This window comes from Platichthys flesus, chromosome 14 (assembly GCF_949316205.1).
Source record: "Platichthys flesus chromosome 14, fPlaFle2.1, whole genome shotgun sequence".
NCBI lineage: Eukaryota > Metazoa > Chordata > Actinopteri > Pleuronectiformes > Pleuronectidae > Platichthys > Platichthys flesus.
Genome location: NC_084958.1, coordinates 8,547,070 through 8,562,159, shown reverse-complemented (window position 1 = coordinate 8,562,159; position 15,090 = coordinate 8,547,070). Strand labels below are relative to the sequence as shown.

At 41.0% G+C, this 15,090-nt stretch overlaps 1 protein-coding gene across 3 annotated transcripts; it reads left to right on the top strand.

Annotated features, from left to right (window-relative positions):
- Positions 1-440: 440 nt before the first annotated feature.
- LOC133968345 (SUN domain-containing ossification factor-like) lies at positions 441-14,685 on the top strand. Of its 3 annotated transcripts, none has more exons than XM_062404332.1 (24): positions 441-680; positions 3,321-3,435; positions 3,535-3,657; positions 3,985-4,217; positions 4,369-4,470; positions 4,608-4,737; positions 4,837-4,954; positions 5,058-5,182; positions 5,286-5,353; positions 5,460-5,567; positions 5,755-5,860; positions 6,332-6,352; positions 6,814-6,869; positions 7,717-7,799; positions 7,991-8,056; positions 8,153-8,218; positions 8,401-8,491; positions 9,897-11,237; positions 11,322-11,409; positions 12,429-12,533; positions 13,167-13,324; positions 13,599-13,690; positions 13,796-13,845; positions 13,950-14,685. In XM_062404332.1, exons 1-24 carry the CDS (start codon positions 616-618, stop codon positions 14,415-14,417), a joined length of 3,978 nt encoding a protein of 1,325 aa, XP_062260316.1. In that variant the 5' UTR covers positions 441-615; the 3' UTR covers positions 14,418-14,685. The 3 variants fall into 3 exon arrangements, with proteins under 3 accessions (XP_062260316.1, XP_062260315.1, XP_062260317.1); XM_062404331.1 differs by having other exon boundaries at positions 4,608-4,749; XM_062404333.1 differs by lacking the exon at positions 6,332-6,352 and having other exon boundaries at positions 4,608-4,749.
- Positions 14,686-15,090: the final 405 nt, after the last annotated feature.

Genomic DNA, 15,090 nt, shown 5'->3' with positions numbered 1-15,090 from the left:
TTTATAGAATTATTTCAAATAAATACTGTTAATTGTAATGTGTGATTCAATTTTTTTTAGCAATTCAAATTAATATGAATTAAATAATATTTGAGCTATTGAAAGTCTTTTTACATTTATTTTTTCATACATTAATATATCATTATTCCTACATAGATATGTTATTTCTAATTAGCGTTCACCACGATTGACTCATGTAGCACTCAAATTAGTCATCATGACTCGTAATTCCATCTAAAGTGACGTGACATGAAGGCTGGGTTGGTTTATAATCACCATTGCCAAGAGAAGCTCCGCCGACTCGGGATGTCAGACGTTGTGAATCGAGCGCTCCCAACCCACACACACGCTCAGTTTGAGCTGCGCAACCTCTTCTCTGGCCTCTGATTGGCCAGCGGGGCAGCGACATCAGCTTATGTGTGTGCGATTGTGTGTGTGTGTGACAGTAGCCGCTAGCATCACACCAACTGACAACGTTAGGGAAGTTCACCAGAAACAGCGTTTTTTTTATTATTTTATATTCGACACAGCTGCAGCGGAAGAGACCTCGGAGAGCGAAGAAGACATTACTCCATTAGTGAGCAGGGTGAGGATGACTGTCCCGGCGGGAGAGGGATGAAGATGACACCTCTGTTGTGGCGAGTGCTGTCAGTGTGGCTCTGTGTCGCTGTGATCTCCCGGTGAGTTTGGCTCAACGCGTCTCGTGTCAACACGTCGCTGTTTGTTCACTTGTCCTGGAAGCTGCTGAACCGTCCTGAGAGACGCTGCTCCAGGTCCAAACATGTTGCACGTTAGCTAGCTGGCGTCAACATGGGATGTGATGTGGCGCCTGGCGGACTCCTGACTTGTTGTCACTGAGTTAGCTTCAGTCACTTACCACTAGCAAGGTGTAGCATAGCCGAGTTAGCTAATGTCCAAGTTGTTCTTAAACGTTAGCATAGTCCTCTGCCTCATTGGGTTCCCACGGCCTGTGTATTTGGCTGAATTGTATATTATTTTAAAGATTTTCACTCTACCCGTATCACCTTTGTGAATCCCATCGGATCAGTAAGTGTGCGGGTGAAAGTTTAAACTCGCTGGAAGACACGTGACTGTAACGACCACAAGATTCCAGCTCCACACACAGATCCGCCGTCCCAGCAGCCATGCTGCCACTGGGCTGACGTTACATGGATCCGGTTTATCAGCTGTTGACAGGATTTAAGGCCCATTGCGTCAGCCCTGTTGAGAGCTGGAGGTGGTCTGTGTGAATCTGACAGAACACACACACGCGCACATGGAAGGAGAGATTATCCAGGATGATTATGTGCTGTAGCCATCATGTTAGAGGACAAGACACTAAACATAACACGCACCGGCCACTGCTCTTCAGACAGAAAAGGGGAGGGAGGGAGAAATGATGTAATATGACATTAAGATCTGCGTGGCCTACTTTCACCAGCTTTTCTTTAGCTGTCATTTTACACTCAACCATTGAGTGATAATATTTTAATGTCGGTTATCTGTGTTGTTGACACAGAGCGGTTGGGTTAAATATAGAGATGCTGCAGTCAGTGGAAGTTGGTTAATTAATTGAAATTGACTGTCTTTGCCTCAGCATTCATGTCTGAACAGCTCAGGTCACAGTAAGTGTATAAATAGCAGCTGATTTACATTTGGTTTAGTATCCCTGGTATCATCTGGATTAGCAACTAGCAGACAATCCTGACCTCCAGGGTGTCTACAGGACCTTTAAAAGTTAAAGGCTGCAAAAAGTCTTAAATACATGTAATTACTACGTGCTACCTAATACCTTTCGATAAATCTGAATATGTTAATGTCAATTTAATTCTTATTTCTTTTTTCAAGAGAAGTAATAAAACCACAAGCAACACCAAAGTGGAACAGATAGCTGATAGTATTGAATCACCCCACTTAGAATCTTTTGCATTAGAATCAGTTCTCTTTACGAAAGAATATGAAAAAATTCTCTGCCTGTATCTGTGAGATGTTGTCACGTTTCAAGGGTAAATCTCTGAGGCTTCTTCACCCTATATTCAGTTATTTTCAGAAGTGAAGTAATTCTAGGACTCGCATAATCCACCATATCTATCATACTTTACAGGTGTCTTACACTTAATTAATTTGTTCAAAGATACATAATTATGATACAGTTGTAATGTATGAATCATAATTACCACATGGGTGGTGCCATGTTGATGTTGTCATATAGTCCATTATCTGATCATCGCTCGGGGTTCAAAGCTTGAGTAATCAATGATACATTCATGTCACATAATATTCATGTGACTGTCATAAATTTTGGGTATGGCAGGAATGGAACGTTTTTTTTACCCTAGTATAGGGTATGTAATCCCTTGTACATCCTTTCTTCCCAATTCATTACACGCACACAGAGAATAGTCATTTCATCATGAGGAAGTCCAACTAAACTCTCTGGTACTTATTAAGTTGTTGTACAAACATATCATGTAACCATCATACCACTCTATCTGTGACCACATAGTTCATTATTTAGCAACTCATTCTGTAGTCATGACTCTTGCTCCTTTGGGACTTGCATTACGGCTACTGCCATTTAATTAGAAAACAGTGTTTGAGGCCAGTCTCGTCTCTCAAGGCAGATCAACAGAGCAGTTGAGTCAGCCAGAACTTACAGAACTTGACCTGGAATCCTGAATAAAGTCCAGATAATAGCCTGGATCATTGACAACTGATAGTCACTGTTGGAGTTTGGCCTTTGAGACAGGAAAATATTTCCCCGCACAGGAATTTGACATTATAGCAATATTTAGGGTATTGTTACTGTTAATTATTGGTGGTTTCCTACCAGGAGTGACCCAGACCTATTTCCTGGCAAAGTCTCAACCAACAGCAGTGTGGGGTTTGATACAAAGGAAACAAAGACAGAAGAGAAACTTAACACTTGCTAGAAAAATAATACAGAAGCTAAAAAGGTAAAGAATATTATTGTCTTCAAAAGAGACTTTGCTCACTCTAGAGGCAACAGATGTTGCATGTTTCAAACATGAGTCAAAACAGGGCGAGCAATATGTAACTGGTTTTAGGCGTGTGTATGTATTTCCCTGACTCTGCATAAAGATAAGATAAATTGTCTACACTCTGGTACAGGCCACCTGGGATTTTCTCAGGCCGCTGCTTCTGTGTGTGACTCACTTGGCTCTAATAAAATGTTTAGCTTGACTGATTCTAGAGTTTATTAGTATTTCTATAATCTGAGTTTCTGTCTCAAATGTATAATGAAGTGACCTGTATCAGGACAAAATGACTCAATGATTATGATTCCCTTCATCATGTAGGTGCCCTAGTTGCTATGTTGGTTGCACAGAGTCGCCCCAAGAGGCCCAGAGGACCATGTCCCCACAGGACGTCAGTTCGGAGGAAGAGTTGGAGGAGGACACTGCTCATGAAAAGGTAGCGTTTGTTGAACAGCACTATACTACAAAAAAAAGTCACATGTTTTATAGACACATTATAAATTGAGTGTGTGTGTGCGTGTGTGTTTTTCTCCAGGTTGAGGCGAGCTGGGTCTTGCCTACCCAGTCCTTGTCTGACACTGAGCTGCTGTTAGAAGATAATCATCAAAACGAGGAGCAGACACCACAGAACATGGACAATAAAGAACAAGATACAGAGGTATAGTTTTAAAATTTATATAAATTTAAAATTAGGTGTCGAACATTCAGATCCTAGCTTAACACAACAGATGGTTTCCGTCTAAGGGACCTGTTTATTCTTGCACCTGATTTTTTTTTTTTTTGATTTTGTGTCTGCCTTAGCATCACAAAATATTCAGACCTGGAAAAAGGATCAGATGCTTTATTCCATCCAGTTCTTTTTAGTGATCCTTCCTGGAACATTTCACGATAGAGGTGTTTGTTAGATCGGTCCAGCTCTGGCTAATGGACTAATCGTTAAAACTTTTCACTCGACAGCTTAAGTATCTCTCTGTTTTTCCGTCAGGCCTTGGAAGTGCAAGTGCCCAGTGTTGAGGCAGAAACGGAGGCAGTCAAGGAAATGTCGCAATCAGAGCAAGAACCTGAGCCAAACTCAGAAGATCCAAATCATGACACCTCTGTCATTCAAGAGCATGATTCACCTGCTCTGCTTCCATCATCTGGCCCTGTCTCTGGTTTTTCCACTGAGCTTAATGACAATCCCAGCATCATCAACCTTCAAGACAGTGTCACAGAAAGGTATAGATTATCTAATAAATTCATGTAAATCTGTCAGCTCTCTGTAAAAATGTATGATTGGATTTCTTGCACCCAGTGAGAAGATCAAGTTTAAGGATGGCTTCCCTGTAAGTGCGATGATTTAAAAAGGTTGCACATTTTTTTATTTCAGTGTTTTAGAGGATGAACCTGATGAAGCTGCACCTGACATTGTCGAATCTGAGCTGCCTCCTGCTGACTGTAAAGAAGAAAACAATCCGTATGACAAAGACCGGTCTGTGCTTTCATCTAGAAAAATTTCAACATAATGTTTCTTGCATTACTGTCAAGTTGGTTTGAGTGTTATTCTGTTTCAAAGATCAGTATAACTCTTTGTAACAAGGCCACAATGTTTTTTTTCCGTTTTCACAGCACTCCGCCGATTGTTCTGGAGAACACTTCCAATGTTCACACTGCAGGTACTATAACCCACAGTGACCCTCCTCTGACTCCTTCAGTCGGAGACAGCACGCAGCCTCTGGAAGTCAACACATCACATGTGGTGAGCGAGCAGGTAGAAGACACAGTGTGAGCTATTTCCAGAGGAAGATGTCCCAGCTCCTATTGTCTCATTATCTCATTACCTCATTATCTTTGACAGGACCTGAGCTCCCCTGTCACTACAGAAACGGATCCCAGTGTGAGCAGCAAGGACCCCGAGGACATCCCCACTTTTGATGAGTGGAAGAGAAAGATGATGGAGGTGGAGAAAGAGAAGAGTAGGTTTACATATGAAAAAGTATTTTTAATGAAACTGAATGTAAAGATTTAATTTTATTTAAACTTTTATTAAAACTCTTGTATGTTTTTTTTTCTCCTTAGCCCTGTCTACTCACCCCTCTAACAATGGTGGTTCTAATACACTGAAGAAGGCCCAGAAGAACTTTAATAACTATGCCTCAGTGGAATGTGGAGCCAAGCTCCTTGGTGCTAACCCAGAAGCTAAGGTATTGTGTATGTGTAAAACTATATCCTGCAAATGAATATGCTTGCTCTGTTGTATTTTGACCAAATGACACATACAAACTGATATTGCTTTGTTTCCTACAGAGTACTTCAGCGATATTGAAGGAAAACATGGACTTGTACATGTTAAACCCCTGTAGTAACAAGATCTGGTATGTAGAATGTGCATTTCCTGCTTACTGTCCACATTTGTAATCTGATATTATTTATTTTTCCATCTGATTTGTCATTGTGTGCTTCATGCTCCCTCTCGCTCAGGTTCATCATTGAGCTCTGTGAGCCCATCCAGGTGAAGCAGCTGGACATCGCAAACTTTGAACTCTTTTCCTCTACTCCCAAAGACTTCCTGGTCTCCATTAGTGATAGGTAGGCATTGCAGATACTTAATGTGACACAGTATGGAACTATTTCTCTTTTTCATTCAGTAGTTTTTAAAGATTCTTTTAGTTACTTACTTCTTCAACTGGCATATATCAAATTTAAATGATAAAAACCAGGATTTTTTCTGTGTCTGCAATCCAGATCACTCAATTGTTTACACTTGCTCCTCCAGATACCCAACAAATAAGTGGTTAAAACTGGGAACCTTTCACGCCAGGGATGAGCGCACAGTCCAGAGCTTCCCATTAGATGAGCATCTCTATGCTAAATATGTGAAGGTGAACACAAATATTTTTTTCTTTGTCATCTCCTAATCCAATCGATCAATTTAACACGTACTTTAAGCAGGGCTTTCTCTCTAAATCTCTTTTGAATTGAAGTTTTGCCTCCTTTTCTTTTATTTTCTCCCTTTGCTATGAAGTGGTCTGGTCAGTTTTTGGTGGGCTGAGAGACTATTATGAGACAGTATTGTAGAAAGACTTGAAATCTTCCTGTAATTAGCAGTGGTTGGTTGAAGTCAGTAACATTGGTTCACAGAGTTAATTTTGGGATTGTTCATATTATACTACCTTAGTTATTAAGGCCAATTTTAAGAGTGAAGTTTTAAATGATCAAATTGCAGAGTCCATGACTTAATATTAATCTGAAGTTACTTTAGTAAAACCAATACACTCTATTTGTTCCTGTTGTGAATGGATGCATGAATGTCTTTAATTACTTCTCCCTTTTTCCCATGTCTCTTGCTTCAGATGTTCACCAAGTACATAAAGGTTAGCCTGCATTTTTTGTGCTGGATAGTAAACATGGAGGGAGTTGTGTTTTGTCTTTCTTTCATCTCACTGGTGTGGTTATCTTTAAACAGAATCTGATCTTAAACTTGCTGTGCTATTTGCTAACCCCAAATGCCCAAAACATTCTACATGTTACATTAAGAGCATTTGATAACCCATGAATTGAATCAACCTGTTGTAAATCAAATAATCAATAATATTCCATCAGGTGATCCAACAGGTCATATGTTGTTTTTTTTCCTCATGCAGTAACTTGTTGCCATTCAGTCCTTAACTTTAACCCTTTCTCTTAAATTCTCAAAAAAAAAAAACAGCTTTGCTTTGCTTTGCTGTTTGTTCGTAACATGCCCATCCACTGCTGAGTGCCGATTTGTGTGGGGCGTAATGCAGCACATTTCACATGATCATAATGTCTGAATCGTTTTTGCAATTTGTTTTAGGTAGAGTTGGTTTCTCACTTTGGCTCTGAACATTTCTGTCCCCTCAGTCTCATAAGGTACGTAAAAAAGAAAGAATTAGAAATATAAAATTACCCATTTTTCTCGACTTTTACTTTAGAAAGCTGGCAAGAAAAGTTTTTACCCTAAAGCAAACATGACAATAAAAACAAAATGTAGCTTGTACCAAGTCAAGTATATATTATACTGTTATGGTCCTACCTTTCTTTTGTGCCTGTGTGTAAGTGTTTATTGTTTGAGTTGTCTTATATTTTTTATTTAATTACCATTTTAATCTATTATTTAAATCTCAAATAACTAATTTAACATTCAGCTTGGAGTCTGTTCTCCAAATGATATCTTGATGCATACTGCATGAGCTGTAGATGGTGTAAATTAATATTATGTAATATTTGGCATGTGGCCTTGAGGCATTCATTTCAAACTTATGATTACACTATAAAGTCTAAGGTAGCATTACATGGAACTAATGCATACATGTTAACTGGAGTTCACTTCTGCATAATGTAAAGACAGATGTGGTTGAAGTTTGCACACAAGGAAGTGAGAGTTATTATTGAAACCAACAACTGTTCATTATAATAGTCATTTAGATAGAAGGAAATGTTCCTGTTGCCTCCTCTGGGGAAACAGAAATCAAACACTAATTTGGTGCTTGGCATTAACACTGTTTTGTATGTTGAAACCACTTCTTGGAGGTCTTTCCTGTATTTAATAACCTGTCTGTGTGTTGGGAGCTTTTTTATAAAACCCTCTGCCCCATTGAGATGGAAGCCGATTTGAAATTTGACTCTATTTAAGGTGCTGCATCAGATTAGATTTCACTTCTACATGTGAATGGTTGTAGAATTTTAACATCATTTTTTGATTTAATTTTGTTGCCAGGGTGTTTGGGACGAGCATGGTAGAAGAGTATGAGGAGATAGCTGATCCCACAGAAAGACCAGACGATCAGGACGATGACCTTGGTAAGTACTGAAAATAATACAGCTGGAAATGTTTTACATATGTGATCACATCAGTCGTATGAACAACACAGAATTTACTGCTGAACAAGATACACAGAGTACAACCTATCTGGTAGAGTTTGTTTGAGTAGTCTTTACACAGTGTAGTTTAAGAAATCAATGTGTTTTTATAAGGGAACTTGCTCCTACAGATTACCCATCTGGATATGCACCCGGTGAAGTTAAGTTATCCAAGAATCTGATCGGATCAGCAAAAGGTAAGTTTGGCTCAAAGGGATTTCTACTGCATATAGACCTGTAGACCTGTATCACTCTATTAACTTGTTACTCTGCTGTTTAAATTTTCTTTTCAGATGTCATTCTGAACATGGTCAATAACATTGCTGTCAATGTTCTCGGTGGAGGCCCAGAGATGCAAGGTAAGAGCCCCACAGTCAGCTGGACATCTGTGCTCACTGGCAGCTCAAATGTTTGATAAAGGAAATACAGTCACTACTTTATGTTTCCAAATAGTACAAATCTTGCTCATCACTTCTTAACATTTTGTGAATAGTAATAATTGGTGCAGCAAGTCTTAATTTTATATTTCTTGTTTGTATAGTCAACATATCATCCCAGGACGGGAACATGACCGAGCCATCAGCACAGATTGAAACCATGACTCAATCTGCCTCTACAGATCCTACTTCAGTGTGAGTACCTGTCAAGAGTTTTCTAACATCACCTATAGCTTCCGCTTCAACATATAATTAACAGTTTAAGGTTTTTTTCATTAATTGAACATGCAGCTGCATAGCTTTGAAATACAAATGTCAATTTAGAGGTTTGCAGTGAGTGATGTGGTTAATATGGCCTTGAGTAGCAAATGTTTTATGACTTATATAAAGTCTGCATAGAAGGTAACTGTAAAGCTGATTACAACTATTCAATATAACTACATTTTAAATTATTCAAAACTGTCTGATAACACTTTTTTTTTATTTGAAGTGTATTTGATCGCATGTATAATTTAAAAACAAACTGCTTAGACTACAACCAATCAAAAGTCAGTTTACCCGCGATCAATGCAATCAAACATGTAATTCTAGTTAAGGCTAAATGCACGAACAAGGATATAAAATTACCTGTGAGCCCCACAGTTTTTTCTTTTTGTGGCTCAGGTTATATGTAATACAGAGCTGGTTACCATGTAGTAAGAAAATGCATGAGCACGTAAGAAACCAGCCTGTGAGACTCCATAAAGATGGGAGAGCATCAGAAGGCCCCTGAACATAAGCCGAAACTCAAATCTCAGCAGTGGTGGGGAGGCATATAAAGAGCCTCACTGCCAGCAACATAAGCTGCAGTGCCTGAAGTCGCCCTCTGTGGACGGCATCCAAGAAGAAAACGATTACTCAAGAAACAGCATGAAACTGCAAGATTAAACTTAGAACAGGAAAAGAGCCCTGACAAATCTGGGCAACACTTTCTTTGGGTCAGATGAAACCAAAATCAATTAGTTTGGATCATTTGGGATCAGAACTTGCCAAACATGTCCCCCTGACTTGTATCCAGTAGAATATCTTTGATTGTATTTTAAAGCGGAAGGTGAATCAACAAATGTCAGCAAAGAGCATCAGAAGACAATCTTCTGTGAACATCTCTATAGATTTGTGCAAGACGAGTAACATCCATGCCCTGGAGGAACAAATCTACATAAAATATATAAGCAGACTTGCAAAATATTTTAAATATATAATTAACTTATAAAGAGTGAACTGACTTTTGTTGCTGATGTTTTTTTTTTTATATTGATCTATCTATCTTCCATCTACTAATTCCAGAAATCTCTGGGTTGCTCGCATATATCCAAAACAGTTCATCTTATCGGCTTCACAATTGGCGTGTGTATGGGTAAAAGCCCAAAGAGTTGCAGCATTCATATCTCCTGATTTGGACATGTGATACGTTCATTATGAATGAACCTTGAATAAAGAGGTGACCAGTCTTCTGCAGCTGCAGTAGCCGATTTAAAAAAATTAATAGTACTAGTATAATGTTGCTTTACATATCTTAGATGAGTCTAATTTATACTATATTTTTCTTCTGTCTCCATAGTCCAGACTCTGAAGAAGCAGTTATTTTACCAGACCCCGGTATCTCTGAAACTGGAGCCCCTTTGTCAGAGACCCCTGAGCCAGAGACATCTGATACTGAAACCGGCCAACAAGAGCCCCCACTAGTGGAGGGAACAATTATTATACCTTTAGAAAAAGATGAAGAAGAACATATCAGCTCTTCAATCATCCTTCTGGAAAAGGAGGAAGAGGACTTGGATGGAGGAAAAGAAAAACACATGGACAATCACAAGCGACAAGATAATCAGATTTACTGCGCACTACTTCCTTCATTTTCTTCTTCATGCTCTTGTACAGCTTCCTTCCAGGAATACCTCCTTTGGCAGTGTTCGGCTCTGCTGTCCAAAAAGAGGAAATGCCAAACAACGGATAGAAAGCAAAGGATTCCTTCTACAACACCCACCTGGCACCTACCCCTGTCCCCCACCGCCTGCCCTGAGCCCCAGCTGCACGACACAGAGGTACATCAGCTCCATAAAAAGGAACATGCTTCAGTGCAGGAGCCAGAGAGCAAAGCCAGCCCATCAGCAGCCCCTCAGCCTCAGGGGGACACAATAGAATATCATAAGGAGCCTGTGTCTGAACCTCCTTTGCTGGAACCCAGTCAAACGTCCAGCCTCCCCAAACCCAGTGCCACCGATTCATCTGCCACCAAACCAACTCCTGTTGTGGAGACGCCACAGCCGCCTCCTGAGGAAACGGTGATGGAGCAAAGGCCAGAAAAGAGCCTGGATGTGTTAGCTGCAGACTACACTGAGCCATCAGTCCCTCTCAGTAGCGCCATCTATGTGAAGCCCAGTGTCAGTGCGACAGTGGACAATGTCTCAGTGGAGTCAGCTGAGGAAAAGCCTGATGTTGATGTTTCTCGGTTGGAATTAAATACCCCTGTCCAAATCCCAGACAAAACAGATCGTCCTCAGCTGCTACCTCCTACCACCTCCGTTCATTTAGAACATCAGCCTGACCCACCAACTGTACCTCAAATTACCACCACATCCACAGAGCCGTCCCACCCTGCTCCAGACCCTGACACAGAACTTGAGCCCTCTGGTGGCCCCGCAGTCATCACTGAGAATAAAATGGAGGATCTCACAGAAGACATCTCTACATCATCAGGTGGTAACCTGCCTCATCCCTCACTGGCCTCACCATCCCTCTCGGACATCTATGCAGAGACATTAAATGACCCAGAGCAGAACAGCAACCTGATGCACGGCTCCAGCCAGAAGGAGTCTGTGTTCATGAGACTCAACAACCGCATCAAGGCCCTGGAGATGAATATGTCGCTCAGCGGACGCTACCTGGAGCAGCTAAGTCAGAGGTGAGGGATGAGGACACTCTACTGCTCCTTGTGTATGAACCGCAGGTGATATTAATGATGTCTTCCTTCATGTTTTGTTTAAAGGTATCGTAAGCAGATGGAGGAGATGCAGAAAGCTTTCAACAAAACCATCATAAAACTCCAGAACACCTCAAGAATAGCAGAGGAACAGGTGAGCAATGAAAGGGCATGAATGTTGGTCCAGACAAGATACTTGGTTTCAGTCTGAGATAGCTGTCCCAAAATTGTTTAAACATATTCATTCCAAATTTTACTGGGCTGAATTCAAAAGAGATTGGAGATATTTCCGTCGGCTGAATTAAAGCTGCTTTAATTCAGTCATTTTATAAAAGGAATAGATCGGAAGTTACATGTGAAAAGGGGAACCCATAATGACAAACCCACAGGTAATTGTCACTTGATGTTCCTCGGCTCTGCAGAGTATTTTTTTTTGCTGTCCCCACTTCTCTTTTTACCAGCCTCTTTCCAACAGCAGCAAGGAGCTGTAATGGAAGTTAAGGTTCAACAATGAATTCACTGATTGTCATCCTGCCAGTGCTTAATGGGAAACAAAGTTAGAGACTATAGGTGAATCAAGACGGCATTTGGGAAGTAATCAGATCCCTTTATGTTTTCACATTTTGTTATATCGGAGCCTTATGCAAAAATATTCTCCATCAATCTATACTCAAGAACAGACATCAGACATCTTTTGACCTTTTATTATTTGCTTTGACATCTGAAAGTTTACCTCAGGTGCCTTCTTTTCCTAATCATCTTTTATACATATATTATGTATTAATATATCCTACCTGTCTACATCTTGATATGAGGATACCCATTCATTTGTTTGTTGGACAGTATTTTGAAAGTCATAAACCATCTCACAGCTGACAATGCTTATCTGAGGAAAAACCAAGCCATAAGGTCAATAAACTGGCTGCAGAGCTCAGAGACAGGAAGGTTATAAAAACCTGTGAGTGCACTGTAGTGAAGCCTTGAACTGCTTAACAGGCAGATCATTCCCTCAGGAGTTTTTGGAGGGCTTAAAATCAGCTGGCGTATAGACACACGACTGCGAATGAGAGCCAACATCTGCTGGCTCTGTCAATGAGCACCTTTTTTGCTCACATTCTGTGTGTGTGTGTGTGTGCGCTTGCATTTTGACATTGTCCTTTTTTCCCCCCATAGGACCTGCGTCAGACTGAGTCCATTCAGTTCCTGCAGGGCCAGCTGGAGAATGTGACTCAGCTGGTTCTCAACCTGTCAGACAGAGTGAGCCAGCTGCACAATGAGGTAGATACAACACTCCAGGCATAAAGTCTTCATGTGTGATCAGGAGTTTTTCATCTGGGGGATAAACAGAGTAAATTTGGTCCATTTTTATGGGACCACGTCATTCGGATGTACCAGAACTTTTGCCCACTAGGTGGTGACGCATAGTTTCCTTTTTATTTAACCATGAAGGGCCCAGTATGATAGAATATCTGCTCTGCCAGGGAGTCGCGGTCAAAATGGGCAGCAAAATGTTTTTTAAAATGTCAAGAGGTGGAAAGGATTTGATGCTTGCAGTTCATGCCAAGCTTGTGGAGCCTTCAAGGAGAGGGCAGATTTATCCAGCTCAATTTGGGTGGATAGCGACTTCAGGGGAATGTTATCTTATGATTTAGTGCTAAAGTTACTGGAGCAGACTAGATACTGTGATAATTTACACAGGGAAGCTTTTGCCTAGAAAATAAATATATGGATCCTCTCCATAGGGTGAATTCCATTGAACCCTTTTATATAAGTACAGTGATATACAGATACCTCAAGCAAATCAAGTTTTTCGGTTCAACTTCCAATTGATTTATAATCAATGTTTCTTTCACCCTTTTTGTAACATCACATATTTCCTCTGTGTTGCTAATTGTGTAATCTGTTACCTAGGTGTCTGACAGGCAGAACTACCTGCTGCTGTCTCTGGCGCTGTGTGTGTGTCTCGGCCTGTTGCTGTGTGCAAACATCTGCCGCATCTCTACGATTCCCCCATTCACAGAACCAGAGCCTCCCATACCCAAGAGCTACACCTACTGCTGCCCTGAAAGGTAGGTAAACAACTGTACAATGTACTTCAGTCAGTCAGGGGACATTGTTTTTGAGACAACCTGGCAAAGACAGCGGATGTGAATAAGCAGAGCGGCGTCTCAAAAAGGGCTGTTGAAGCAAATGGGAAGAGGTTACAATGCCTTGAATAGCTTCCACCCATTAATCCACTTAATCGATACAAGTATTTATCAGAAATGTCGCAGATGGATCACACAGCTGTGACTCACGTCTTTAGAAAGGAGCTACATTCTGTTTTTTCTCTTTTCATAACAGACAGTTCTCTTCCTGTGATGAGACGGGCTTGAAGAGGAGAGCGTCCTATCCATTGATACACTCTGAGTCATTCCAGTTAGACTCCACTGAAGGTAGAGTTGTACTTAAGTTCTATACGGGTAATAATTCAAATCATATAATCAGATCTTGAATAATAGCCAATGTTGCTAAAATTAAACTCATTCTTTGGCTCGCAGGCCCTGAAATGCTGCATGCCGAGGAGACGCTTTGTCAAGCTAACAGAAAGGTGTGTACAAATAAATGTATTGCAGTGCAGAATAATAATGTAAAATAAAATAGTTTGAAATATTGGCTGTAAGATATTAACATCCTCAACCTCTCCCCTCACAGAGGAGACGTCGTAAGATGAAGCCCGTTGAAGAGGTGGAGACTCTGAAACCCTCCATCCACGCTGCTTCAGAACTGAGTAACGGAGCTGTTTTGTGTAACGGTGTGCCGATCACCACAAACCCCACACCGTTTTCAAAAAGATTCCTCCAGCCTCTCTTTAGAGACTCACTGTCAGAGGGGAGCTCAGAGGGATCCTCACATTCAGACGACCCCTCCTTCTGTGGCATCACCACAGCCTGCTCTCGAATCTGCGACGGCCTCCCTCAGCCCAAGACCCGGGCAGAGAAACGGGCATTGAGACGCCGGCGTCCCAAACCCGGCTGCACGGTGGTGGAGTTGCTTCAAGTTCCACAGAGGGACCGGAGGGAACAGTTGCCCATCTCTACCATAGAGGACCTCATGAACAGGAAAACAGAGCAAAGCTCTGGGACGTTTGGAGTGAACGTTGCCCTCTCAGGTCCTGTCTGACAGAAGAGAAGAGATGACCTTCCAAAGGCTCCACTTCTCCTCACTCACTGCAAAACTCTTTCTAAAAGAGCATGAATGTTCATTTCTGTAGCCAAGGGGCAGCTTTAAGCTCCACGATGAGATTTTCCCTTACCTCTCACTGTTCACTTTTGTTCTCTGTTCATGTTCTCTGTTCCGTTCCTATCTGACCTTTTTATATTTGTTCTACTTCAAGTCATAGAAATGTCTTCCCAGCTTACAATTAAAGCTTTTCTCTTGTGTTTGGAAATATTGTAGCATTTCCTGATGGTTTATTTGAAGCTTCCCTAAACAGCTTAAGAGCAGCTTTAGAGCGTGTGCCACGTTGAAGACATTTGTCTCTAAAACATCTCACTGTTTTGTCTCTTCTTTTTATCTCATTTTGAATCTTCTGCCAATGACTTGCTTCTGACCTTCAAGCAAAAACTTGAAGATCAAAGGAAACTTATTATACTTTTACTTTTGTCATTTTCATCTTCAGAGTAAAAGCAGAGCGCCACTGGGGAAACTATAGGGTGTTATATAGAGCATCCACTTGACTGCTGTTCTTTCAGCAGGTCGATGATCCCCTCCTCTCAGCCACAGGAGTGTTGTTCTGTTACTGACCCTGAGTCCTGGGGGAGAGTAATGTTCTCCTCATCCGTCAGAGAGCACA

Bases quoted from the DNA above. Each gene is read 5' to 3' on its own strand.
- LOC133968345 (XM_062404331.1), top strand. From the start codon at position 616: ATGAAGATGACACCTCTGTTGTGGCGAGTGCTGTCAGTGTGGCTCTGT. The intron at 681-3,320 runs GTGAGTTTGGCT...TTCATCATGTAG, and splicing joins TGTGTCGCTGTGATCTCCCG to GTGCCCTAGTTGCTATGTTG. The intron at 7,800-7,990 runs GTAAGTACTGAA...TTGCTCCTACAG, and splicing joins CGATCAGGACGATGACCTTG to ATTACCCATCTGGATATGCA.